This window comes from Trachemys scripta, chromosome 1 (assembly GCF_013100865.1).
Source record: "Trachemys scripta elegans isolate TJP31775 chromosome 1, CAS_Tse_1.0, whole genome shotgun sequence".
NCBI lineage: Eukaryota > Metazoa > Chordata > Testudines > Emydidae > Trachemys > Trachemys scripta.
The window spans coordinates 324,369,938-324,397,401 of NC_048298.1; the positions used below are offsets into that span (position 1 = coordinate 324,369,938).

At 40.9% G+C, this 27,464-nt stretch overlaps 1 protein-coding gene across 2 annotated transcripts; it reads right to left on the minus strand.

Moving 5' to 3' along the window:
• Positions 1–583: 583 nt before the first annotated feature.
• EED (embryonic ectoderm development) lies at positions 584–27,464 on the minus strand. 2 transcript variants are annotated; one of them, XM_034759003.1, is made up of 13 exons: positions 27,326–27,464; positions 20,530–20,682; positions 13,217–13,309; positions 12,173–12,238; positions 11,126–11,251; positions 10,950–11,031; positions 8,398–8,489; positions 5,201–5,334; positions 3,590–3,695; positions 2,344–2,502; positions 1,813–1,886; positions 1,434–1,577; positions 584–916 (listed from the first exon to the last, which is right to left on the minus strand). In XM_034759003.1, the coding sequence occupies exons 1-13, from the start codon at positions 27,443–27,445 to the stop codon at positions 790–792; spliced, it is 1,476 nt and encodes a 491-aa protein (XP_034614894.1). In that variant the 5' UTR covers positions 27,446–27,464; the 3' UTR covers positions 584–789. The 2 variants fall into 2 exon arrangements, with proteins under 2 accessions (XP_034614894.1, XP_034614895.1); XM_034759004.1 differs by lacking the exon at positions 1,434–1,577 and having other exon boundaries at positions 790–916.

Below are 27,464 nucleotides of genomic sequence, written 5' to 3' on the forward strand. Positions count from 1 at the left end.
ATAGCTAGGATTAAAGTATTCCCCTACAGCAGTTAAAATCTGAACATTACAGCACTGAGCTAGTAAATAAGAATCAGGAAGCCAGAATGGCTTATCTTGTTTTTCCACTATCCAACATTAAAATGCAAAAAGTAAACACAAACAAACATGGTATTTTGCCATTTATGCTAAGGGGTGAAAAGCATATTTGGGTTTTAAAATTCCTTCAGTTTTAATAATAATACTCTACAGTGACAGTAACGTAGGAAGAGAAACAAAATATTTTTAGCACAGCCACATTTCTCTTATATTATACTTTAAGGACCTTGTTATACAGATGAACATAATTTAAATTATTGTGAACCCTAAGAAATATTTCTGTAGCTACATTACGCTCCTTTTTTAAAAATCATATAAAACACACTTATTTTTTTTTTAAAAAAAGCACTCATGGAAGACTGCAATCTCACGTATACTCAATTCCTACCACACGGCTAACATGCATGTGATATGTAGCAGCTATACACAATGTAAAACAACATTACAGGTCACAGTGAAATCATGAAATTCATTTTGGTTAAATAATTGAAATGGACAATGCATAAAGCTTTACAAAAATATTTTTTATTAATGAAAGCACCAGGGTCTGAGCAGGACAACAGTACAAAGAATGTAAACATCACTAAGTTCAGCTCCGGCCAACTGAACAGTGGGAAAAACTATTCTAAATGCAACTACAGTAGAAGCTAGTTAACAGGTTACACTGTAAACCAACAATGTATTTTCTACTTTTAATTAAAAAAAAGTAATTTATCGTTGTCGGTCCCAGCGCCAGATACTGGCATCATCACAAACAGCTATAAGGATACTGCTATCCCTGCTAAAACTGGTTTGTCGAATGGCAGCAGCACATTTAGGATGGGTAAGTGTCGTACATCTACAAATAAAGAAATAATTTAGTTGCAATGTTAAGTCTGCATTTGCTATTACACTTGTGAGTAAGGGCTTTGCTGGATCAGAACTTTAACATGGTATCTGACTGACGCCAGTGGAACCCCATTCACAAAGGAAAGGTTGGCAAGGCTGGGCCCTTAGTGTATTCTGTACTCCTCGTTTAGCCGTTGGAACCCACAGGAAATTAATTCTCTCTCATTGCAATTTCTTCCTCCACCCAAGGTCAATTTTCATAAAGCTCTACTGAAAGTGATCATCTTAGGTAGGTTATTGTAATAACCATACATAATTTTTACTTAGGAATACAGTATTATAATTGGGTGATGAAAGATAGCAAGATCTCCAGGAAGACCTCATATACGACTCTTCAGTAGGTCACCTGGCCAGGCACAGGTGGTCAACTGAGAAGTCATATGCACGTAGCTAGCCTATAAAACTATATTTCTACTACTATTACCCTAGTCCTTTCCCCTCCCCCTTCCATTGTGCACCACACCCACCTGGTAAGTCTCCTCTCAATTACTTTGTAAACTTTCCTCCTAATTACTCTGTAAGCTCTTCGAGGCACGGACTTTCTTTTACTGTATCTACGTACAGTGCCCAGCACAATGCGGCCCCAACCCGACTGGGGCCTCTGGGCGCTACTGTAATACAAATAATAATGTTAACTTTACAGGTCAAAATGCTCATTCACTGTAAAAGTTAGAATTGAAGGTGTGGCTACCACCACTCAAGAGTTTGTGTTATGGGTAAAGTAAAAAGGAAAGTGCCCTACCACCATTGAAGAGTATGAGTCGTGTAAAGAAGACAAGTGCCCCAACTCCATGTCTCAGTATCACAAAGGAATCTAGGGGAGTTTAGAAACTTATATATACTCACTTAGCCTTATGAGGATCTTCTATTTCCAAATCCCAAACATAAAGTTTGCCAACTTGATTGCCCAATGCAAGCATCTTTAAACAAGAGAGAATATAGATACTTTAAAATATGGTATCAAAGAACGGAAGCCAGACTTCATAAAGCCTGTAGGACTGATAACATTTAACACACTAACACACACACACAGCACTTCACATACTCAAATCACTATAAAGCCAATGATCCACACTATACTCATGTCTCTTATGTATTTGCCTCAGTTTCCTCATCAGTTAAATGGAGATAAAAGATTGAATAATTTTTCCCCAATATCACCAATGGAGAGTCAGGATTGAAGTCTAGCAGTCCTGACTGCCAATACTAAGCTCCTTGCTCCAGACCATGTTGCCTCCCATCACATCAGCTCATGCAAGCTAAAAACTTTTCTTCATATACCATTAAGGCATCTAAATATGTAACTGGGGAAGAGTTTCAGTTTCCGAAACTGGGATCTTCTTCAAATATAGCAAAAAGTGCAAAGCTCACTCTTACCTTTTGCCAGAAGTCCATTGAAAACCTCATATACCAGATATCGCACTGACTGTAATCAAATCGCCCCAGTATAGTCACATTTGACTCACTGGGCTTGATTTTATCTATATCATCCTCCATTTTGCCAGGTTTCCAGCACACAATAGCATTTTCACAAGACTATGGGAAGAGTAAGAAAAAATCACTTACTTGGGGGGGGGAAAAAAACAACAAAACAAACAAACAAAAAAAAACAAACACCACCCATGCTTTTTTCAACTATAAATTTGATAGATGACTTCTCCTTGTACAATTACCCTCAAGTACATAAAAAAGAAGAAAAAGAATCAAGGATGTCACTTGGAATCTTAAGGCTTGTCTACACTGGCACTTTACAGCGCTGCAACTTTCTTGCTCGGGGGTGTGAAAAAACACCCCCTTGAGCGCTGCAAGTTTCAGCGCTGTCAGTATACACAGTGCACCAGCGCTAGGAGCCGCGTTCCCAGCGCTGGGAGCTACGCCCCTCGTGGAGGTGATTTTTTTAGAGCGCTGGGAGAACTTTACCGTTGCCAATGAAGACGTGCCCTTAGTTATTTATCCACAGATCTTATACCATGCAGTCCAAACAGAGCCAGCTCACCCCAAGCTACTTGCCAATGATCTTTAATTGCCAAAGAAGTGAGAGCGAAGTGCACTTGGACAATTCAAACACAAAAGGGAGGTTTAGTTCTGTCTCCATGCAAATTTGAAGAATTTTAGTAATGTTCCAAACATGTTTCTTGCTAGAAATGAGCTAAGTCTCAGAGTAGATAGGGTCTTAGCCCAATATTTGCAGAGCAAACATTATCAATGTTTCAACACAAGTCAAAATCATTCCATGATGTAGACTTTCCAGTTTAGTGCACCTATTTCATTTCTCCTTTTTGTTGCAAGATCTATGTGAACTCCCAGAAATGAACAGTCTTGCTTTTTTCTCTAATGAACATTCCACCCGAATCCTGGCTTTTCAGTTCTGATATACTTTTATTAGAGCTTTGATTGCTAGAAGAATTTATATAGATTTTTAATGTAAGATGCTTATATACCCAAACCCAATTAGTTAAAAAAAATCACCCTGCATGGCACAGTAAGTTAATTTTCCAGTCAATAAATCAAAGCAGCAGAAAAACACCCCATTCTACTCCACTCTCACCCAAAAACTATTGTTTAAGGCCCTGAATATAAGCAAATAACTTTGAACAATATGGCTAAACAGCAGACACTTTACCTTGGAAAGTATTAGATCTCCTAACCATCGTACACAGTCAACATAGTTCCTATGTATATCTCTGGTGGAAAAGTCAGGAAAGTGAATTTTCTGAGAAATAAAAGGCCTGTGGGAAAAAAACAGTCATATCAAGAAGGGCAAAAAGAGGCACTTGGGAAAAAAAAATTTAACACACTAAAATGTTAATTTATAACTGTCAGTAGAACCTTTTCTACTGTGTCTAATAATTTGAGGCATACATTTCAGAAACTTATCTGTAAGGTAAATACAACAAGACTATCATCAGTGAATTATTTGAGGTCCCAATATATGTGTGGGGAGGTGAGAGGGGAGAGAAAGGGCTGGAGGCACTGGAAAGACAATATGTTAGCTCTAAAGGAATTCAGCAATCCCTTTGTCAAACACTTCAAATCGTGTTAAAACATAAGCAACTTCTGGGATTCCTTCAGCCCCCAACACTCTTCAAGCAAAATCTAAAATGTTTTGACAAGGTATGTGTAAGAACACACTAAGGATCTTGTTTTGTCTGAAGTGCCATTGAAGATTTGGTAACATTAAGAAGAAGGCACACTTCTAATATTAGTCCCATTGTAAAATGTGTTTAGTATGTTTTAGATCCTTCTCATTTTATTTCACAAATTGGAGGCTACTCAACACTAGGATTAGTACAAACAGTTAATTGCATGAGTTAGTTTCTCTTAATATTAAGGACAAATTTTGCTAGTAGTGTAACTGAAAGGTAACAGTCTATTCAAATCAACATATTTCTGAGAGATTGGATCACTGGAGGATTGAAAATTTCAAGTGTCATTCCAACCGTGTAAGCATTTTTGCCCTATATCCCCCAAATAAATTACTGATTACAATAATTTGTATTATTTTCACTTTCAGAATTTAAAGGAACTATTTACTACAATCTAGTCAATTATTCTGATGTGTATTTGTTACCCTACTATAAAACTTAGAGGGGACAGGGAAGGCTGCTGATATATATTTATATCAGGGGTAGACAACCTATGGCACGCGTGCCGAAGGCGGCACGCGAGCTGATTTTCAGTGGCACTCACACTGCCCAGGTCCTGGCCACCGGTCTGGGGGCTCTACATTTTAATTTAATTTTAAACAAAGTTTCTTAAACATTTTAAAAACCTTATTTACTTTACATACATACAATAGTTCAGTTATATATTACAGTCTTCTAGAAAGAGACCTTCTAAAAATATTCAAATGTATTACTGGCACGCGAAACCTTAAATTAGAGTGAATAAATGAAGACTCGGCACACCACTTCTGAAAGATTGCCGACCCCTGATTTATATAGATGCTTCAGAAATTAGAACTGTATTAAAATACCAATTCCAAACACCTTATAGTTGCGCATAAATGGAAGAAATCAGACTATTTAAATAAGTGTCAGGACCTGTAATTAAACAGAACTCTATTGGCACCACATATCAGTAAGAGAAGCCTTCTTCTAGAGCAATTTGGGAACGGCAATTCCCAAGTCAATGGAAAAACTCCCTCATTACAGCGGGAGCTGATATGTGCCGTTGGTGAGAGGATTCAGATTTAGTAGATATATCCAAGAATAGATATCAAGATTGTGTTTACCTGTTGGTTTTATTTGGATTGTACTCATAAGACTCCTTAATGGCATTCATCATTCTCTTTGAATTGATTCTCCAGAGTTTCAGAGAGTGATCCATACCACAGGACATTATTTTCTCACCAAGAAGGTCATAATCCTACACAAAAAGAGTCCGCTTTAAGCTCTCAATGTTAAGTTTCAGCATACTAACTCTCTGATTCTATTTTCTTCTTTATTTATACTAGATGCATAATACGTTTAAGTCATGTTTTCAGTCTAGAGAGCAAGCTAAATAAGCATATTTCAAGATAGAAAAGTATTAAATATAATTTAAGCCTGCTTCCTGTAAAAGATATCATATCTTGGCACGCCTATTTTACTCTCTTGAATGCAAAAACAAGAGAACATTCAATGAAGCTGAAAGACAACAAATTGAAGACTAGTTTTCCCCAAAATAGAACCTGTGGAACTCACTGCCGCATGATTTAAGTGAGGCAAAGACTATAGTAGAATTTAGAAAAGGATTGGACACAAATGAGGGCCATCCACCATTACAATATACAGAACAAAAAACGATTTTAAGAGGATATAAACCCTTATACGTCACAGCATAAGCCAGCAAGTGGCATGGGTTAAGAAAATGTTTTTATATGGGTAGCTTATTCCTTAATTGTCCACTACATGGTTTCTTGCATCTTCTTCTGAAGTATCTAGTATTGGCCAATATCAGCAACATTTCTGGGCTAGAAGAACCGCTTATCTGATTCATTATGGTAATACGGATGTTTCTATGTGAAAAACGACCAAAGACAAATGATTGTTTCTAGCACAAATATTCTATCTAGATATTTGTTACATACCAATAAAATTTGAGTATCTGTACATAAACATAAGTAAGCCATAAGTAAGCAGACATAAACTTAAGTCACTGTTTCCTTTATTAATGTAAGGCTTTTCCTTCCTTATGCATCCCTCTCCCTTCATATATTTTATTGCTTTCCTTTGTTTTGTGTGTACAATTTGACTAAGAAATATATGAGGACAGGGCAGTACTGAAAGCTCATCTTACATGTAAACCATGTTGAATGTGAAATTTGTGTCAAGTCCTTAATTACTAAAGAAATAGTACTGAAATAATAGTATACTACTGTAGGCCAAAACAAGAATTGTGGTAAGTGTGACTATATTCTCTTGTGGATGAAAGCACCAGGTTTTTTATTCTATTCATCCTTAAATCTCACTTGTGCAAAGTCTTTCAACACTAAGTCACCTTTGAAAGTTGTTTTGTAGACAGAAAAATAAACTCCACAGTTATGTGATGCTTGGATTATGCAAAGTTTTTTGGGTCTCCCAAATAAAAGTTTGTACAAGTGTCCGAGAAACATTTATGTAATCAAAGATAGATTATTTGTATACATCAAAAGTACAAGACAGAAATAGGTATAAAGGTTTTGGTGGCATGAAGCAATAACTGCATCACTTGAGAGGTGAATCTACAGGAGAGTGTGTACTGTAAGTCATTCTAAACAAGTGTCAAAAAAGAGACCCCAGGAGGGATTGCTTTAAAATCAAAGCAATTTAAATAATTGATTTTAATCTCATTTTGCATTTGTACTTTTTAGTCATTTTCATAGAGAAAGGTTGATTTTCACCGTTTGTAACTGTTAAAACACGTTGATTCACAACTTAATTTAGCCTTTACACTAAATTTGGTGCTTTTTGCTGACCAGAAAGGTATGGTGTATCTACATACATTTATTTAAGGTATTATATTTCTTAATTAAATAAATAATAAGAAATGAACAACGCATTTCTTATTTACTAGATGATGATTACGTTTTACTTGTGAATTGTGTCAAGCTCTAATTTGGATGGAAGTTAAAATTCAAATTAAATGCACAAGAGAACATTTCAAAATGATTTCTGTTAGTTAAATAAAACTACCTTAAATGTTCTGGTTACACAAGAAAACAAGTTTTTCAAAACATAACATGTTTTGCATTTAAAGCTAACTGTTTTATTAAAGCAAAAGAAGTACTATCTGTAGTTAGTGAATTGAACTGGACTAGCTGAACAACCTGACACAAAGAAAAAACATTCTCTCTACCCCTGAAGAAGCTACTGCTATCAAAAGCTGGTGTAGCGCTTCAACAAATTCTGGTTCTAGGTGCTTAGCCAGTGACTTCCACCAGTTCAGCGCTATGACTTTCTTTAAAACTGCAACTGCAAACATGTATTGATTAATATTAATCCTTTTTTAACAGATTATAGTAAATTTAGGCCTTAAAACATGTAATAATTTCAAATTTTAAATAGGTTTACTTGTAAAAATAAAACTGTTAAAAAATTAATTACATTTTTATATAATCAATTTTATCCACTTAAAATATAAGATACTGGGAAGTCTATTCTAAATATGGTTGCAAATTTACAGAAAAATTATAAATATTTTAGAGATTTAAAATATTTAATTGGCACTATGGCTTGTTTGTTTTTCTTTCATCTTTAGCCTACTTAAGATATTTGTATCCTGCCTACCACCAGAAGTCAAAAGGAATCACTCACATCTGTAAAATTAAGCACAGGTAGGATAAGGGCGTTAGACTGCAAGGTCTTCAGGGTAGGGATTGTGACTTTATTCCATGAAAAGTTATGCAATCTTTCACACTTTAAGCTATACATTATAAATGCAAAAACTGAAAGATAAAGCTATTTTAAACTTTGGTTGCTTCATCCAACCACCTACTAAAACTAAACCTTTTAAACATTAGCGTAGCAATTGACCAGTTTCTCTTAGCTGAGAGAACTCATCACAGGGTGAGGTCAACTGGGATACTTACAGTTCCTAGAGGCATTCATTAGAACAAGGTGTTCATAGTGAAGGGCTCTGAACAATTCTTTCCCATTTCCCTCCAGCACCACTCTTTAATCCCACAGCGTCCTAGTTTATTTACCTTCAGGACATGTTGCAAAATATCCAGTTTCTCTTGAGTTTGAGTGACGCAGGTGTCCAGTTTTTAATGGACTGGCAAGTATTTTAGTGCTGATGTTGTGTAATTTTAGAATTATATTAGCCTAAATGTGTTTTTAAAAGTGTTCAATTCATGTACTTTGGGTTTGCTAGGCACAATATTTAAGCCTAAACATGATTAAAAAAGAGAGAGATATTGGGATTCCCGTACATAAGGCTGAAGGCACTACCCTACAGATTTCCACTTACTGCACTTAAGACCTCATCCCTGTGCCCTTCTACTCCTCCAAATATTGCAACCAACGTATCTGTTTGGATGTTCCACAGTCTCAGTGCATGATCTAGAATAAAAACACAGAAGCTGACAGGTTAACCTTTATCATCCATTTGTAGCTGAATAAAGTTAATGTAGCCACCTCTTTCAAGAACAGGAATCCCATGGTAGCATTTATAATGCATGAAAAGTATGTTCTTCCATTACTACAAGAAAAAATTGTTTTCAGTTGAATGTTAGTATCATTTTAACACTACTCTAGGTATGGTTGAGAAAGTTTTCATTCTAATGATGAATTCCTACCTAGCCTATTTTCAGGCCTTATGTCAGAGGTGGGAAAACCCAGCCCTTGAGCTCCCGGCTGGGGAGGCTGTTCCCCTTCCCCCACAGCGTCAGCTCACCGCGCCGCCAGCATTCTGGTCCGCTGCTCCTGCCAGGCAGTGCGGGTGGCTCCAGCCAGACTGCGAGCTCCTGCTACTCTGAGCGGCATGGTAAGGGGGTAGGGGGGAAGGGGAGGGGGAGATTGGATAAGGAGCAGGGGATCCTGGAGAGCAGTCAAGGGACAGGGAGCAGTTGGACAGGCGTGGGAGTCCTGTGGGGCCTGTCAGGGGACAGAGGTGTGGATAGGGGTCAGGGCAGTCAGGGGACAGGGAGCTTGGATAAGGGGTGGGGCCCCAGGGGGGTTAGGGGCGGAGGGTCCTGGGAAGGGGCCGTCAGGGGACAAGGAGCAGGAGGGGTTGGATGGATTGGTGGGCAGTCAGGGGGTGGAGGCCAGGCTGTTTGGGGAGGCACAACCTTCCCTACCCAGCCCTCCATATAGTTTCGCAACCCAGATGTGGCCCTCGGGCCAAAAAGTTTACCCAACCCTGCCTTAAGCCGTTTCCCGGGGGAGGGGAAGGAAAAATACATTTGAGCCAAAAGTTAATGTCTCATTCATTCTCAGCTCAATGATGATTTTATATTTTGGAGTGTGCACTAAAAATCCCTTCAGTCATTTGAGTTATCCAAGTATGCAGGACAAAAAGGGTGCTTTTCACTCTTTAAATTATTCAGCTATTATTTTGTGCTCTGTTAAGCCAAAAAAAAAAAAAAAAAGGTTTTTAATACACTGTGGACTGAGGGCAGAGATGGGCCATAAATTACATGCAACTTCCACTGAAGTCAGCAGGGCACGTCTAGCTGTTTCATAAGACAGAATTTGGTGCCAATTTTCAATGAAGAGCCACTGACATTTAAAAACATCAGATTTAGAAAGAACTGAAAGAAGATTTTATGGTTCCACTAAAGTACAATACAATATAAGATGAATGTGTCAGACTAGTTGCATTTTGCTTCCCCTTTCTCCCCCCAACTCTCTCCTTATCTATATTGGAAGTGGCCAAGAAGTTCTTGGCTCTCCATCGCTACCACTGTCAAATCATTGTCTGGTAGGCAAAATTTGATTCAACAATCACACAATAGTGTGATTGCATGATTTTCCCCTCTTTAAAGTTCCAAACTATTTAATTACAAATAAAATAAACTCAAAAAATTATGGTTCGCACAGCTACACCACACTATATACAAAGCTGCAGGAATCACTTTCAGTTTCTCCACTCTTGTTCTTGAAGTCTCATCCACAACACTGCTCAACTGTAGGGTGTTCTGCATTTAGAACAGAATAAGTTTTTAACTCTAGCACTTGCAAAACGTCACTCTTGTGAACACACAGTCTTGCTTTAAGTTAGTCAAGTTTAAGAGGTTATGATTGGATGGATAGTCTAATCAAGACCACACGAACCATCTCTCCTTTCACTTCCTCCTAATTTATACTCATGTAAGTGACAGGAGAATCAAGCTAAGTATTTTTTTCCATACTGAAAGTAGAGTGCATCATGTAACCAACACCACTAGATGGCAGGACAACTCAGCATATAAAAAGTTTAAATGATAATCACAAAGCTCCATCAATGCCCAATGGTTTGCACAACTGTCACACCTAACCATGGATGTTTTCTTTCTGTCTACAGAGACACTGTTTACAGTCCCTTGGCATCAATGGATGCAGTTATGTCTAATACAGGCAATGGGTTTCATCCACACACAAATCCAAATTAACGGAGTAAATTTGTTCTAGAGTTTCAATGCTTACAGTTGGTTTCAGGATATGAGAGAGACAAGATGGGTGAGGTAACATCTTTTATTGAACCAACTTCTGTTGGAGGAAGAGACAAGCTTTTGAGCTTCAGAGCTCTTCTTCAGGTCTGGAAAAAGAGCTGACACTCTGGTTATCTCTTCCAGACCTGAAGAAGAGCGTTGTGAAGCTCAAAAGCTTGTCACTTCCACTAACAGAAGTTGATCCAATAAAAGATGCTACCTCACCCATCCTGTCCACCTCAATTCTTAAAGTGTCACACATTAATCTTTGTGTTCTGGTGGGGTTTAGCTACTCTCATTCACACCCAAGACCACCTGCATGGTATTTAAAAAAAAAAAAAAAAATTAAGTAGATGGTTCCTAAACAAAAAAATAAGCTAAACTTTCATACCTTTGCTTACAGACAAGAGGAGATTTGGATCCCTTGGATGAAATTTCAGTTCATTGATTGCATTTCCATGACCCACGTAGTGCTAGAACAGATTTCAAACATAAAATTATTTCCCCCTCTCACATTGAGATACTTAGAATAGATACAATCTGCAGTTCGAAGCAGTGACCACTCACCTTTATGCACTGCATTGTAATGGGATTAATTATTCTAATAATACCCCTTGACCCAGCCACAGCCAGAAGAGGGTGACTTGTATTGCTATCATAGGTCCATGCACAAGTATAAAAGTTCTCATCTGCCTAATAAGTGCCATGTTAAGGACTACAGAAGCAGCAGTAGCGTTTCCTTCAAGAGAATAAGGTATTCATACTTTTGTTTAGAAGCACAGTTGCCGTTTTGCAAAAAAGCTCACTAGAGTATGACCAAAGATAAGAAGATTAATATTTATTCTGATTTCTAAGCTTTCTACAACTCCACTCCCTCTCCTGTGCTTGTTTCTCTCCTTGCTGCTCTTTTTGCTTCCTCAAGCTGCACCATATACCTGAAATGCCCTCTGATCTATCAGCAATTTCTTCTTCAAAAGGACTCAAGTGGTGGGACTAAATGACTAAAATGGAGGTGAGACAATAATTTATTTGCCATGTAAGTGGTTTAAGCTCAGGACTGGGAGCCAGGAATTCCCATTTCCAACCTTGGCCCCAGCAGTAAAATAGGAATGCTACCTACTACATAGGGCTGCTAGAAGACTGTAGAAACTACAAACATGAAACCTGTTATACAAGTGTTAGCGCTGGGAGGCATAAGATTATGTAGAATCTTTTTAACAATGTTTTATATAACATGTTTCATGATTCTGCATTTGTAATATTAGAAAAGTAAAGCTAAAATTTGTGGGATACAGGCAGGAGTTTGGATCTGAAGTGAAGAATGTTCATTATCAACAGGTGTTTACAGTATTTTAATCACAGACAGGTTTCAGAGTAGCAGCCGTGTTAGTCTGTATCTGCAAAAAGAACAGGAGTACTTGTGGCACCTTAGAGACATCCGAAGAAGTGGGATGTAGCCCACGAAAGCTTATGCTCAAATAAATTTATTAGTCTCCAAGGTGCCACAAGTACTTCTGTTCTTTTTATCACAGACAGTATAAGGGAATAAACAAATGTTTCTCACGTTAGTCCTACTAAAAAAACATTTTATGACCAACTGCTTTAGAAGGATACGTCAGCATCCACGTAAGACTGCAATAAACGGATTTCTCCTTGGGAATGACATTCATATAAAGTAACCTGAAAAAAAAGGTTTAATGGATTATTAGTTTCATGCAATATGGCATATGATTTTCACATTCATCTGTGCAAATTGAAGGGTGTCTTGTTCTTTTACCACACAAGTCCCATCTACTATCTGTTCCTTAGCGGAATGTGGAAGTGGTTAGATGGAAAAGCATTCATGTGTCTTATCAGACTAAATGACTTATTTAAACATTCCTCATGGTGGCGCTTCCTAGGGATGAAGGCTGCTGACAGGCTATACCATACCCTGAAATAAATACAATTAGCGCTAACCTAACTTGTTACTTCTATTCAATATTGACAAGTCATTCTATTGTCTGCTTTAATTTCTTTGCAAAGAACCATGGCCCTTGTTACTTATTCCTCTACATTAGTTAATGCTTGTGATAACTGCCACACTGACAAACTTGGAAAAATGAAGTTCTCTTATTTACTCATAAAACAGATATTCAGAGCAACTCATGCAGTGCTCTCTGTTAACTATTTCTTAAGGCTGCTGCTAAGTGAAGGTCTGTTCACCAAGAATCCATCAACTCATCTCACATAGTAAGTAAAGATTAGTGGTCTATCAGTACTTGGCACATTGACACCAATAAAGATGCTTCTTTCATCCTGCTGTACATCACTTAACCCTTTAAACTTGTTATAGCTGAGAACCAACACTTCACCTGAAAAGAATTTTAGTGTCTCCCTTTCATAGATATTCCAACTTCTACACAACTGAAAGAATTTTAGTAAAATATGAGCCTTATTCTCAAACCGCTGAAGCATACCATCACACTGCAGTCCACTGGATTCACCCATTTTAAAGTTGCAGGCATTTAGAGCCTTGAAAATTGGAATACAAAACGCCACCACAGTATTTTAAATACTGAACACTGGTAACTGGATTGGAGAAGGAAGAAACTGGCATGCAGAAACAGAACCACGTTTAGAGGCAACATGATTAGACAAAAATAAGCATATACTCACTCTGTTGCTGCCTACAGTGGCAAACACTAATGGATCTCCTTCCTTACTGTGCCAGTTAAACTGGACTCCAAACAATGGCTGACTGTGGTCTTCCTGTAAAGGAAAAATAAGGTCAAGGAAACATGTGAGAGAATGGAGACCAGACATTATTTCTCAGAAACTCATGATTTGTGGCAAAAGGAACCTATTTTTGTACAACCTCTTCTCATATAAAAGGGCACTACATTTATAGCCATTTATATATTCTGACACAATATAATCACTCTTTTAAAAAAAAAAAAAAAAAAAAAAAAAAGAGTAGCACAGCACATTAACTTTTTTATCTCCCCTGAAGATGAACATGTGTTCCTCTGCTCAAAGCTTTAAAGGCCAAGTGAAAAAAAACAAACCCATCTCTTATGTACTGGTTCTATTTGCAGCTTGACTACTTGCTTGTTTTGTGATCCTGGGCAAAGCAACCTCTGGGTCTAAAGCCTGGTCCACACAAATTTTGTGCCAGTATAACTATTTCAGTTAGGGGTGTGATTTTTTTTTTTAAACCCAAATAGTTATCCTGATATAACCCCTAGTTGGGATGCAGTTATACCAGTATAAAGGGCCTTATCAGCATACCTTATTCCTTATGGAGATAGACTAAAAGCAATACTGGAATAACTGTGTCCATATTGGCGGGGGGGGGGTGTTACCACTTTAACTAGACAAGTATAGTTAAGGTGGTACAACTCTCTAGAGCAGTGGTTCCCAAACTGGGGTTCATGAAATATATCGGGGCTCTCAAAAAAATGTCTGTAATGGCAGACAGAGCCGTCCCTAAGGATCCCAACCCCCGTGGGCGCTGGCAGCAGAAGCCCCGTGAGGCACAGGGGCCGGCAGCCCGAGCCCAGTAACCATGACTTCCTGGCAGAACAAGTTTAAGCTTTGTTGTAGTCGTGCGTTTTTTGCCTGGACTGCTCAAGACCCAAATGCTTGTGGGAGGAACTCTTTATTTGAGTTGGCTTCGTAAATATCCTCAAGCTGTTTCACGTCTGGTACTCCTTGATGAAACATGTAGGAGGCTTAATCGAAGTGGAATGAGCTACAGAGGTGAAATCTTGGAAGAGTGTTGCCGTTTTCATAAAGTAATTACATTATGAATGTAATAATAAATAGGTCATAAAAAAACCCACATTATTTCCAAGATCACTGCTTCTATCATTTATGTTCAGGTAAGGGAGAAAATCCCTGGAAATATTCATTTTTAGGAGGGGGTTGGCGAGATTTGATATTTTCGTGAAAGGAGTTCGCAGGTTATTAAAGTTTGGGAACCACTGCTCTAGAATAAAGCCTTAAGACAGGTCTACACTTGCCATTTAAAGCGCAAAATATCCCTTTTTTGCACAAAATCCGTGGGAGTGTCTACACTTGTTAATGACTTTTTGCAGGGAAACTCAGAAGTTTCACCGCAAAAAGAAAACCACCTTCGACAGGTTCTTACCGCTATTCTTATAGTTCTATTCTTATACAGTTCTTACCGCTATTCTTTTTGCGGTGATGTGAAAGTGAAGATACATTCTTTCTGTGTAAACACCTTTTGGCCTCAGGAGGATATCCCACAGTGCCAAAAGTGACCACTCTGGCCAGGACCTCCGCTGTTCTGACGCCAGGTAAACGGACATCCACCCCTCCCCGTAAAGCCCCAGGACAGCTTGTCAAACAACAGCTGGAGTTATACACAGCTGTGAGGTATACGGGCCCCCCACCATTATTGAGGATGGATATATGGGCATATGGTGTTTTCTCTTTTTTAAAAATAAAAGCACAAAATTTTCTAAAAGAAGCAAGCTTTATTTGTGTGTTCGTTTCTGTACATGTCATCACAGCTACAAGTCAACTAGCACTTCATCTTCACTGAAATTACAGACAGAACCACCATGTAGCACAGCACATGCTGTTAACACTTCCTTTCCCAAGCCCAGCAGCAAAGTTTAATGATTTTCATTTTCAAACTTTTCCCTCAAGGCATCCCGGATCCTAACTGCCACACATTGTGCCCCTCTAATAGCCCTGGTATCTGGCTGCTGAGTTTCAGCAATCAGGCATTCAGCCTCCACACTCCACGTATGGGTAAACCTTTCGCCCGTCTCCTCGCAAATGTTATGTAAAGGACAACACGCCGCAATAACCATGGGAATATTTTCCTTACTCGTTTCCAATCTACTATACAAACATCTCCAACGTGCTTTCAAATGGCCAAATGCACATGTTAGGATATAGATGTGCAGGCCTGTTTGCAAAGGCCTATACTTTTTAAGAATTTAGGTGTATTCTTATCACTAAGCTAGTTATAGAGGTATAAAAGAAAGAATCAAAATCACTGTCTGCCAGTGTGAGTCTGAGGCCGTGTGAGTCTTAGGCTCAGGCCTCTGGCTAAGCAGCAGAGGCAGCCATATGCTGGGAAGCATATGGTCACATCCTCACATCCCAAACCAGCCACATTGAAATAAGGTGCTGTTGGGCTGTTAGGAAACGATCCTGTCCTGATAATATCTATCACCTCCAGAGAAAGGGAAGTGCCTAGAAGATTTAAGGGAAACTTAGTTCGATAGCATCCTGTCTGGCAAGAACTAACTTATCAATAGCTGGGATGTGAAATCCTCATTTCCTTGTTGTTCTATCACAGTAGTGCCCATTTCCCTGTCTGGTTCTGTGATTGTTTCTGCCTGCTGTATAATTAATTTTGTTGGGTGTAAACCAATTAAGGTTGTGGGATATAATTGGTTAGATAATCATGTTACACTATGTTAGGATTGGTTAGTTACAATTTCAGTAAAATGATTGGTTATGGTATAGCTAAGCAGAACTCAAGTTTTACTATATAGTCTGTAGTCAATCAGGAAGTAAGGGGGGGGGAGGGATGGGAACAGGGAATGGGGATGGGGGAATTGGAATCATGTTTTCCTAAGGGGGAATGGGAAGAGGGACACAGGCAAGGCTCTGTGGTGTCAGAGCTGGGAAGGGGGACACTAAGGAAGGAAACTGGAATCATTGCTTGCTGGAAGTTCACCCCAATAAACATCGAATTGTTTGCACCTGTGGACTTTGGGTATTGTTGCTCTTTGTTCATGCGAGAAGGACCAGGGAAGTGAGTGGGTGAAGGAATAAGACCTCTAACAGCACATTCCACAGCCATTCTGCACCTACTTGCACCTGTTGTTGAAATGTTCCTTACTGACATCTAGGTTTCCAGTGTATGGCTTCATGAGTCATGGCATCAATGGGTAAGCTAGGTCTCCCAGGATCACAATGGGCATTTCCACTTCCCCGATGGTGATCCGCTGACCTGGAAAGAAAGTCCCTGCTTGCAGCTTTCTGTAAAGGCCAGTGTTTTTAAAGATACATGCATCGTACCCCTTCCCAGACCATCCACCGTTAATATCAGTGAAATGCCCACGATGATCCACTAGCACCTGCAAAACCCATGGAGAAGTACCCCTTACAATTTATGTACTCGGTGCCAAGGTGGGTCCCACCAGTTAGGGAAGCCCATTTCTGCAAAGCCATCCAAAATGTCACGCACAATACCAAGAGTCACGGTCTTGCACAATAGGATACAATTAATGGCCTTGCATACTTGAGTTACCACAGCACCAATGGTCGATTTCCCCACTCCAAACTAGTTCGCAACCGACCGGTAGCTGTCTGGAGTCACCAGCTTCCACAATGTGATTGCCACACACTTCTTGACAGTGACTGCAGCTCAGTCTGGTGTCCTTGTGACGCAGGTCTGAGGAAAGCTCAGCACACCGTTCCATGAAGGTGGTTTTCCGCATCCGAACGTTTTGAAGCCACTGGTCGTCATCCCAGACATGCATAATGATACGATCCCACCACTCTGAGCTACTTTCCCTAGCCCCAAAAACACCATTCCACAGTGCTCAGCTCCTCAGTTAATGCTAAAAGCAATCAAATGTTACTTAGGGCATGGCTACACTTGCAGATGTAGAGCGCCGGGAGTTAAACCAGCCCGCGGAGACAGCAGCAGGGAAAGCACTACTGTGTGTTTACATGGTCAGCTGCAAGTACAGTGGCATGGCCACATTAGCAGCTCTTGCAATGCCACAGAGAGCAGTGCATTGTGGTAGCTATCCCAGTGTGCAAGTGGCTGCAGCATGCTTTTCAAATGGGGGCAGAGGGGTGGAGTGGGACACGGAGTGTGTTGTGTGTATGTGGGGGGAGAGACAGTGTGTTGTGGGGGGCAGAGAGTGTGTCAGCATGCTGTCTTGTAAGTTCAGACAGCAGCAGGGGGAAACCCCGACATCTGCCCACACACACACACACACACACACACACATACCCCCCACCAGCCTCGGGGCAGCAGCAGCAGCATTCCACAGTAATGGTTTGCTTTGTCCCAGATAAGCATGCTGGCAGGGAGAAATAGAGCTTTGAAAGGGGATATCCGCATGCCTGCAAACAGTGACAAGAGTGGACACTTGACTTCAACAGAGGCCAATCACAGCAGTTTTTCAGCTGGGGCGCAGCAAGCTCTATGCTTCTCGTGGAGATGGATTACCAGGAGCACTCCAGCTGCAGAGTCCAGGCGCTCTAAGTGCCTTGCCAGTGTGGACACCTCAGGAGTTAGGGTGACTGGGGCTGATTTAATGTGCTCTAACCTGCAAGTGTAGCCAAGGTCTTATTTCCATTTCAGCAGCTCATCAGGCATTTCTGACTGGAGTTCTCTTTGCAAGTTTAAGACTAGCTACACTGCCATGCATGATGTGCAAGTGACAGCTATCAGAGTAGTGGACAGCAGTGCAGGATCCATTCCTGCTTGTAGATGTGGTAGGGAAAGCAGCCAGACAGCCAAGAGTGTTAAAAAATGCCGCAAAAGAAACAAGGAAGTAATAGGGCTGCTGGGACATGAAGCAGTGCAACATGGGGCACTGAGCAAGGACCCAGAATGCCTCTGCTCGCCCCCCCACCCCCTTCCCACAAGACCTATCGTCAAAATGGAGAGAGCTACACTGTGGGATAGCTGCCCTAGAGCGCTACTCTCATCCGTGATGGAAGTGCTGCTAATGTAAACACACACTGATGCCTGAGGAATTGAGTACACAAACCAGCGCTTTACTTTCACCGGTTCCCTATCACCAGTGAAACTTACAGCGCAAAAAACTTAGCAAGTGTAGACATACCCTTAGTTAAGCCATGCTACAAATGACTTCAATACTAACCTAGGTCACAACATGCCTAAGAAGTTAGCACTTACAAAGTGGATTAAAATCTTCAAATGAAAGGTACTATAAAAGTGAGAAAAACGATTTTAATATTACTAAGATACATGTATATTTACAGGCCTATCTTCTTTTTTGTGACAAACACGGGGGTGCTCTTTAATAAAATATTAACACTGTATTTTGGCCTGCCACTGCCATGGTGTTAAGAGACCATCTGGAACAGCCCAGGCAGACAAGAGATGTGTCATGATGGTCGTCTAATGACCTTAAAATGGAAGGTATTAAGAAACAATACCAGAACAATTAGTGCTGACAACTCTAGTCTGGCCCCTGAACTGGTTTGACCAGTGTAGAGGAAAGGGGGAGGCCAAAGGCCACCAATATTTGAAATAGCTTCCTGGAGAACAAAGAAAGCTGACACTGTTTAATTGTTTGCAGCTTTGTTCTAGCAGTGTTGGTCCCTGGGTGAGGCAATATCTTTTACTGAACCAACTTGAGACAAGATTTCAAGCTGCACAGAGCCCTTCTCAAGTCCTGAAGAGCTTCTGTTGTTCAAAAGCTTATCCCTTTCACCAACAGAAGATGATACAATAAAAGGGCTAACAGACACTCTCGTGGCTGGGGGAGGGAGAGAGACAGGGAAACAGAAAACAGCCAAAGACCTCCACAGGAACTCACCTCTGAAGTCGTTAATCCTGCCTAGGTCACCATTATGGGATACAGCATAAAAGTTGGCTGTTTTAAAATCAGTTTTGTTTTTTTTCTTTCTAAAACTTTGCTCCAACTGCTATAGAAAATATTTTCTTTTTAAGAAGGCTACTGGTCAATATCACCAGTCACAGATTGCCATGGAAAGAAAATAGGTGCCCAGATCTCAGCATGGTGAGAAATGAATGGTACACACAGGGCAGTTTGGTCCTAGTCCTACTGAAAGAGTGGGAAAATTGCAAAATACCACTCTGAAGCAGGTAAGAGCTAAAGGCACAAGACTCCAGTCATTCAGACACCAGGAAGAGGACAAAGGGTGCAGCTAGCCATGTAATCATGACAATAGGTTAGTTTGTTTAAATACATCTGTCCAAATCTGAGTTTGAGTTTAGGAAAAGCAGAAATGTATCTGCAATTATATTAACTCTTACAAGGAAAATCATACAATGCTCAGCTGAGGTTTTGGAAGGTAAATAAAAATAGTATTTTGTTTTAAAAGGCAATGTGTCAGAACAGCTCAAACAACTTACATCAAGAAACTACTGTTTTCTCAGAAAAACCTACTGCCCCATAGGCTATCTATATGCTGTAAATCATCCCAGCACACACTTATTTACTGCTTAACCTTTATGTCTATACATATTTGAGCTCTCAAAATAGTTACCCCCCAAAAAAGACATTTTACTTCATTTTTAAGGGACTTTTGACAACTAATATATTATATATATATATATATATAGCGCACAAAAACAGGAAATAAAGGTTTGCTTTATTTGGAAAGTTGTACTTTTGTTTTCTTGGCATTTAAACTACACCTAAGGGAGCTCCTACACAAGTGTTTAAAAAATATTTTTAGAGTGGTTTTTCAGACTCAGTCAAAACAGTGTTTAAAATTTACAGCAGTGAGTAATAGACACACTTCATGGTTTCCTTGAGGGCAAATGTGTAAAAACAGTAAAAGTAATGGAAAGCAAGTCTAGGAAGGCAGAAATATCCTGCTCCACACATCTCTACAAGATAACGTGAGATTCCATTCCTTTAAGTTGTTTTGGTGATTTTTCACTCTTAGTGTAGTCTTGTTACACTTTTGTATAGGTCAAAGATGGGTAAAATATATTTCATACCACATGGCATAAGCTATTTCCCTAGGGATCATGAATGACATCTCCACTCCATATACAGCATTTAATTATGTTTATTTCTGTGGTTTTCATCACGATAGTATCTGCCCAATATTGCATAATTAGCTTGGAAGGACAGAGAAAGGGAGAAAAAGGATCACCTCTGAAGCATGAGCAAAGTTGAGATATCAGACTTGATAGTGTCTCTAAATCAAAGTGGTCACCACAACTAGTGTCTAGTTTCCAACCTCATCTATTTGAGCCTTACCTTCAGACTATTTACACATTTAAAGGAGTATTTGCACTTCTTGGATTTCCATTTTCCTTTTCCCCAGCTTTTTCTTCCTGGTGCATTGGGAGTGTTTGTTGGGGTGTCAGGCCGTTCAGTGTTAGTACCACTTTCTATACTAACAGCATCATCCTGAAAATATACAAAATGGGTAGATATCAGTACCTAACTTAAGAAACCCAAATAATGGAAAACTAGCTGCTTTTACATTTTTTTCCACCAATAGGAATACTCCCTGCACACGGACTTTTAAAAAAAAAAAAAAAAAAACATGTTCCCACAGGGGAAAAAAAATAATGTTATAGATTTTCTAAATAAAAACAGCGTTCCTCTGTAGAGATATGGAAAGGTCAGACAGTTGTGACCAGTGCAGTAGAAAAGTTATTTTTTTCAGGAAATACGATGTTACTTTTCATCTTTGGGCTGGTCCACATTAACCCCCCAGTTTGAACTAAGATATGCAACTTCAGCTACGTGAAAAACGTAGCTGAAGTCCAAGTATCTTAGTTCAAACTACAAGGTACTTACCGCGGGTCCACACACAGCAGGCAGGCTCCCCCGTCGACTGCGCGTACTCCTCTCGCGGAGCAGGAGTACCGGTGTTGACGGCGAGCACTTCCGGGATCAATTTATCTAGACAAGACGCGATAAATCGATCCCAGAAGATAGATTGCTTACCGCCGAACCCAGAGGCAAGTACAGACGTACCCTTTCTAAAGGCAGAAACTTTAGCCCTTTCATTTTTTTGATTCGGATATGTCAAAAAGAGAGCAGACAACTGCAAGACTCCAGAAGAACTCCAGAAGCAGGGGGACATTTTCATTGCTTAGCCTCCTACTCTTACCAACAAATTTGCTATCTGTAATGAGACTAAATGACACTCAATTTCTCATTTCATCACATGGAATTTGGTTAGATAAGAAATAGAAACTAAACCTTTTCAGGGCAGGGAAATGGTCTTAAAAAAAGGGGGGGGGGGGATGGTAATTATCTACCTCACAGGCATTTTACAGGAATAAACAATGCTTGTAAAGACTGCTGAGATATTTATAATGAAAAGAATATTTGAGTGCAAAGAATTATTATAAATTAACTCCTGTCAGGAATGTAGCTTTCCTAGGAGTGCTGTCTTCTGTATGGTGTCAATAAGTATTCAGGAATAAAAGTGAATACAAAACAGTAACGGATTAAGCAACTTCAGAGGTGTTGTGGGGCTAAACGGACACAAAAGACAGACGGTAACGGCCTGATTTTCCAAAGGTACAGCTCTCACTGAAGAGCTGCAGCAGCTCAGTACCTCTGAAAGCCACGTCATTAGTGAATCATCTAACTCAGAGGGAATCATCCCCTCCAATGGGGCACAGTTTCAGTGCAACTGCACCTTTACCTCCCTGACCCCACGCTCTTCTCAAAGAAGGCACACTCAGTCTAGAGGCCTGAGACCATCATCTCTCTCTGCACAGGGACCTTTGAATGGGAGTTTACCAACATGTAGCAGTGTTCGGGGCCCCCCTCGGATCAAAGATAAGGTCCATTTGTTAGGATGGAAAGAAGTCTCCCCCGCCCCACCCATATTAGGTTAAACTCTGTTTTATGCCAGAAATTCTTTGGTTCCTTGGGTTTCTGATACCCATTTGAACCAGTATATACAAACCAACCCAGGGAATGGTACCCCTCTTGAATTGTTTACAATCCCTGGGACTGCAGTAATCACCCCCCACAATTTTACTTCCTGGAGGAGTTATGGTAACCCTCCCCCACATGGAACTGAATAAAGTCCCTGACCCAGCAGATATATAGAACATTAACAGATTCAATATGGTACCCAAAAATACCGCATGTGCTTGCAATCTCTGTCACTGAAGGACAGCTTCCCAGGGGAAGGCTGACTGCCCTCACAGGCTCTGAGCCATAGGAAGTTTGTGGTCTTTAATGCCATCTCTCTTCCTACCCCCACTAAACTTAAGGAAATTCTAGTTTCAGTGGATTTGTCAAAAAACAGGCCTTGTCTGCATTAGTAGGATTTTGTCAGTATGGTGTGGATGTAGTTATATTGGTATAAAAATGCTTATTCCAGTATAGTTTATGCAATATTACATGATCACAATCTACTTGGCAGAGCTATGTCAGTACAATTTTTAAGTGTAGGTCCCCCAAGAAGCCTCTTTTGTGATTCTTGGATAAAGTGGTCTCCTCCTCTCTCCTCCATCGTGAGCCTATTCTTCAATAAGCCAGAGAACCCAAGTCCTCAGGTTATTCCTTATCCTCAAGCTGACCCCACAACACTGTTAAACTAACCACTAAAAGTATGTGTTGTATGAAACACACAGACAACCAAAAATACAACACACAGTTGCTAGTTCCCTGGAACGGTTAACTGAAAAAAACAACACTAACTGGAGGCTTTTCCCCTCCCCCATCTATACCTCACAGACAAGTGTTAAAATTTTAACAAACTTTATGAGCTGTAAAGCACACATTTTATAGATACTTCAAAATTATGTTTTCTGCAATACGCAATAATCCTGGTAACATCTGAAAGCAAGCAGGCAAAACTGACACACGGGTGCATTCAGAGCCAATGTACAACAGCAAGCAAAGATAGTATATCTGAGTTAAGACAATGTAGATAGTCTTATGTGCAGCTTTCACTAGTATTCTCACTGGATTTATGTAAAAAGAACAGGAGTATTTGTAGCACCTTAGAGACTAACAAATGTGTTAGTCTCTAAGATGCCACAAGTACTCCTGTTCTTTTTGCTGATACAGACTAACACAGCTGCTACTCTGAAACCTGGATTTATGTAGTAAATCTGGTTCTTTACAAACACAGAAGACAAAGTCCCCCCGCACACACACTGAGCTTACACTAGCAAAGACCAAATCCCACAATCTTTACTCAGGCAAGACTCCCTGCGAAGTAGTTAGATACAGTACTATCTTCACTTGCTGTAATACACAGGCTCTCAGCACACCTTTACATGTCAGTTTTGTCTGCCTGCTTTTTGATGCTATGAAGCACTCTGCAACCATACAGATACCTGGAATCAGTGGGAGTTAACTTAACAGGAACTGCAAGATTTGACTCTAGACATAAAAAAAAATAATTAAAACATTAATTCATACTAAGAACGTGTGGGCAGATGGGCTTGGAGAAAGCAAAGTGGGTTTGGAGCAGAAAGGGAGAAAGCTGTGGCCACATCTATGCTATAGCAACATAGGCCGTAGCTATAACTCCATAGATAAATCGCAGACTACAGTGACAGAAGGGGGTTTTCCATTGCTGTAGGAACTCCATCTCAAGTGATTCTTCCACTGATCTTCCAGACAGCACAGCTACAGTACAGAGAAGGGCAACAAAAATTATTAGGGGTATAGAACAGCTTCCATTTAAGGAGAGATTTAAAAGTCTGGGACTTTTCAGCTTGGAAAAGAGGCGACTGGATATGATATAAAATCTTGACTGGTGTGAAGTAAGTGAATAAGAAGGTGGTATTTACTCCTTCACATAACACAAGAACTAAGGGTCACCCAATGAAATTAATAGCCAGCAGGTTTAAAACAAACAAAAGGAAGTACTTCTGCACACAGTCGACCTGTGGAACTCCTCACCAGGGAATGTTGTGAAGGCCAAAACTGTAACAGGATTCAAAAAAGAACTAGATAAGTTCCTGGAGGATAGGTCCAACAATGGCTATTAGCCAGGATGGGCAGGAATGCAACACCATGTTCTGAGTGTCCCAAGCCTCTGCTTGCCAGAAGCTGGGAGTGTACAAGGGATGGATGACTGCCTGTTCTGTTCATTCCCTTTGAAACATCTCGCATTGGGCACTGTTTACACTGGAGCTTTACAGCGCTGCAACTTGTTGTGCTCACAGGGGGTGTTTTTTCACACCCAAGCAAGAAAGTTGCAGCACTGTTAATTGCCAGTGTAGACAAGCCCTAAGTGTCTACACTACTACTGTGCTACAGTCAGCTGCAGCGTTTCAAGCACAGACATACCTAAGCCTATGTAGGCTGTGTCTACACTGCCACTTTCAATGCTAAAACTTTATTGCCGCCTGTTAGGGGTGGGGGTTTTTTTGTTTGTTTGTTTTTTAAGTACCGGGAGAGCTCTCCCCCAGCAATAAAACATGTCTACACTGCCCACCTCACAGTGTTGCTCCAGCAGCACTGCCATAACATGGACAGCGTAGACATACCCTAAAAAGCTGGTTTGGAAGCAGAATGAAGGTAGCCAAAGGTGGGAGAAAAAAAGACAAAGGGAGCAGTTGGGAGAGAGGACTGGGTGGAGCACTGGAGGCAACAAAAATGTGAAGACAAAAGCAGGAGCGGAGCTATTCAGACCCCTGAAGGTGAAGATAAGGTGCTTGAAATCTGAGTGGATGAAAAGAGGAAGAAGTGAAGTTTGTGGGGGATGGATGCAGTTATTCTCTTCATCTGCTCAGGTTTCAATCTCTTTATCTTTACCTTCAGGGGTCTGAATAGCTCTGGTCCTGCTTCTTTCCATATTCTTGTTGCCTCCCATGCTCCACCCAATCCTCTCTCCCAACTGCTCCCTTTGTCTTTTTTTCCTCCCACAAAATTTTCCCTTCCCTTACTTTGCTTCTACCTCTTGGTTGGTAAGACAACTCCCACCTGTTTATGCTCTCTGTATGTGTGTATATATATCTCCTCAATATATGTTTCACTCTATATACATCCAAAGAAGTGGGCTGTAGTCCACGAAAGCTTATGCTCTAATAAACTTATTAGTCTCTAAGGTGCCACAAGTACTCCTGTTCTTTTTGCGGATACAGACTAACACGGCTGCTACTCTGAAACCTCTTGGAATGGATTCCTCTCCCTTTCTGCCCCAAGCCCTCTTTCATTTAAGTCTTTCACAGCTACTTCCTCCAAAGCCATCTGCTCACATATTCTCAGTTTGACTTATTTTAACTACTGTTTTGACATGGCAGGAGCCTGTATGTAGAGAAAAAGAGGGGTAAAGCAGAAGTGACCGACCAGGGTTACACACAGGACTTTTTAGTATTGTATCCTATCATTTCAGAGTTTAAACTACATAAATGTGCCCAGAGATCTTAATGGTTGGTACTTAAATCACTGTACAAATATTGTATATGCATACAATAAATAAGGACTTCATCTTTATAAAAGACTATATCACTAAGCCTCTGTTCTGCAATGGATTACACACAGTTGCAGAAATCTAACAACACAGCTCATTGCAGAATTGGGACCTCAGAATTTAATTTTAACAGTCTAACAGAAAAGACTTGCAAACTGTATTGTGTGAATGAATGACCATAATGTAACTTATGGTACAAAAGCAAAAGAAAGAAAAAAAAATGTATAACAAGTTAGGTATGAATCTCATTGGCTTGTATAATTCTATCATTTTAAGCACATTCTTTTGTTATTATACAGCAGTTCTACTGCAGCCAATCATTTGCTTTTGTTTTGTTCTTATGTTAGGACAGTCTTTTGTGCAAAAATTTATCACCAAATATGTGCCACTAAAGTGGAGTTTTCTTCCACTGTAATAACTTTAATTTAAAAACATTCTCAAATAGAGTCTCCTTTCACCAAAAGACTACATGTATGTAGGAATATTGCAAAACATATTGTTCCACAGTACAAGATTTAAAAACAGACACAGCACGCGCACACACACAGTTTTATTTTTTCCATTTTAAGATGTTTTACTAGAAACTGATTAACCAGACTATAAAATGATAAAATCTCTACCTCTACACCTCCCACACCTTACCTCAGAGGTGCCTGCCTAACTCCCAGCCCCACCTTACTTAATTATTTAGGAATGCGGTATCTCCTCAGCCCCCTGAGACCTAAAACACCCTCTCCCTATTTGGAGTGCAGGGAACATCAAACAGAAGTTTCCCCATCACTATTTTGAGGTGAAGGAGGGCTCTGCTGTAGGACCTTCTCCTTCCCCCCCCCCACCACAGTGGATGCAGCCTAAAACACAAATCCCAGAACCTCCTCACTGCTGTAAGGTCCCCCACCTCCCCACACCCATATATTATGGTGGGACCCTTCAGTTAAGGGAAAGATCCCAAGCTACTTGAGGAGATTTCCCAGTTACGGGGGTACTCTCCACCCAGCCTGCCGTGAGGGACGTGTATCCCCCCTGGGGAAGGGGAAGGCTCCAAGCTACAGGCTATTTGGGGAGATTCCCCAGCAATGGGATGACCCCAGCCATGCCTGCTTGGAGGGATATGGGGATCCCCCTGGGGAGGGGAAGGCCCCAGGATAAGGGGGGGGACATTGGGACAACTCCCCATAATGGGGTGACCCCAGCCCCGCCTGCTGGGAGGAGTGTGAGGAGCCCCCCAGGAAAAGGCCCCAGGATAAGGGGGGACATTGGGGCAATTCCCGATAATGGGGTGACCCTGCCATGCCTACTGGAAGGTGTGTGGGGATCCCCCCGGGAGGGGAAGGCCCGAGGATAAGGGGGGGGACATTGGGACAACTCCCCATAATGGGGTGACCCCAGCCCCGCCTGCTGGGAGGAGTGTGGGGATCCCCCGGGAGAAGGCCCCAGGATAAGGGGGGGACATTGGGACAACTCCCCATAATGGCGTGACCCAGCCCCGCCTGCTGGGAGGCGTGTGGGGACCCCCCCGGGAGGAGAAGGCCCCAGGGTCGGGGGCTTCCCCGTGCTAAGGGTGGGGAACCCCCCAGTAACGGGCTGCCGCCCCCATCTCCAGGCCCCCCACCCCCGGCTGCCCGGGGGTCCCCGCTCCCGACTCACGTTCTCGTCCCCCGACAGGTCCCCGGGGTTGCTGTTCTCGTCGCTGCTCAGCTTCTGCTTCTTGGCCGGCATCTCGCTCCCCGCTCCCGCCGCCGCCGGGGGATCAGCCCGCTCAGACATCTTCCCCGCCCCCCGCCGC

Bases quoted from the DNA above. Each gene is read 5' to 3' on its own strand.
- EED (XM_034759003.1), bottom strand. From the start codon at position 27,445: ATGTCTGAGCGGGCTGATCCCCCGGCGGCGGCGGGAGCGGGGAGCGAG. The intron at 2,503-3,589 runs GTAAAGTGTCTG...CTCTTCCCATAG, and splicing joins GAGATCTAATACTTTCCAAG to TCTTGTGAAAATGCTATTGT. The intron at 1,887-2,343 runs GTAAGAGTGAGC...TCTTGTTTAAAG, and splicing joins CAATGGACTTCTGGCAAAAG to ATGCTTGCATTGGGCAATCA.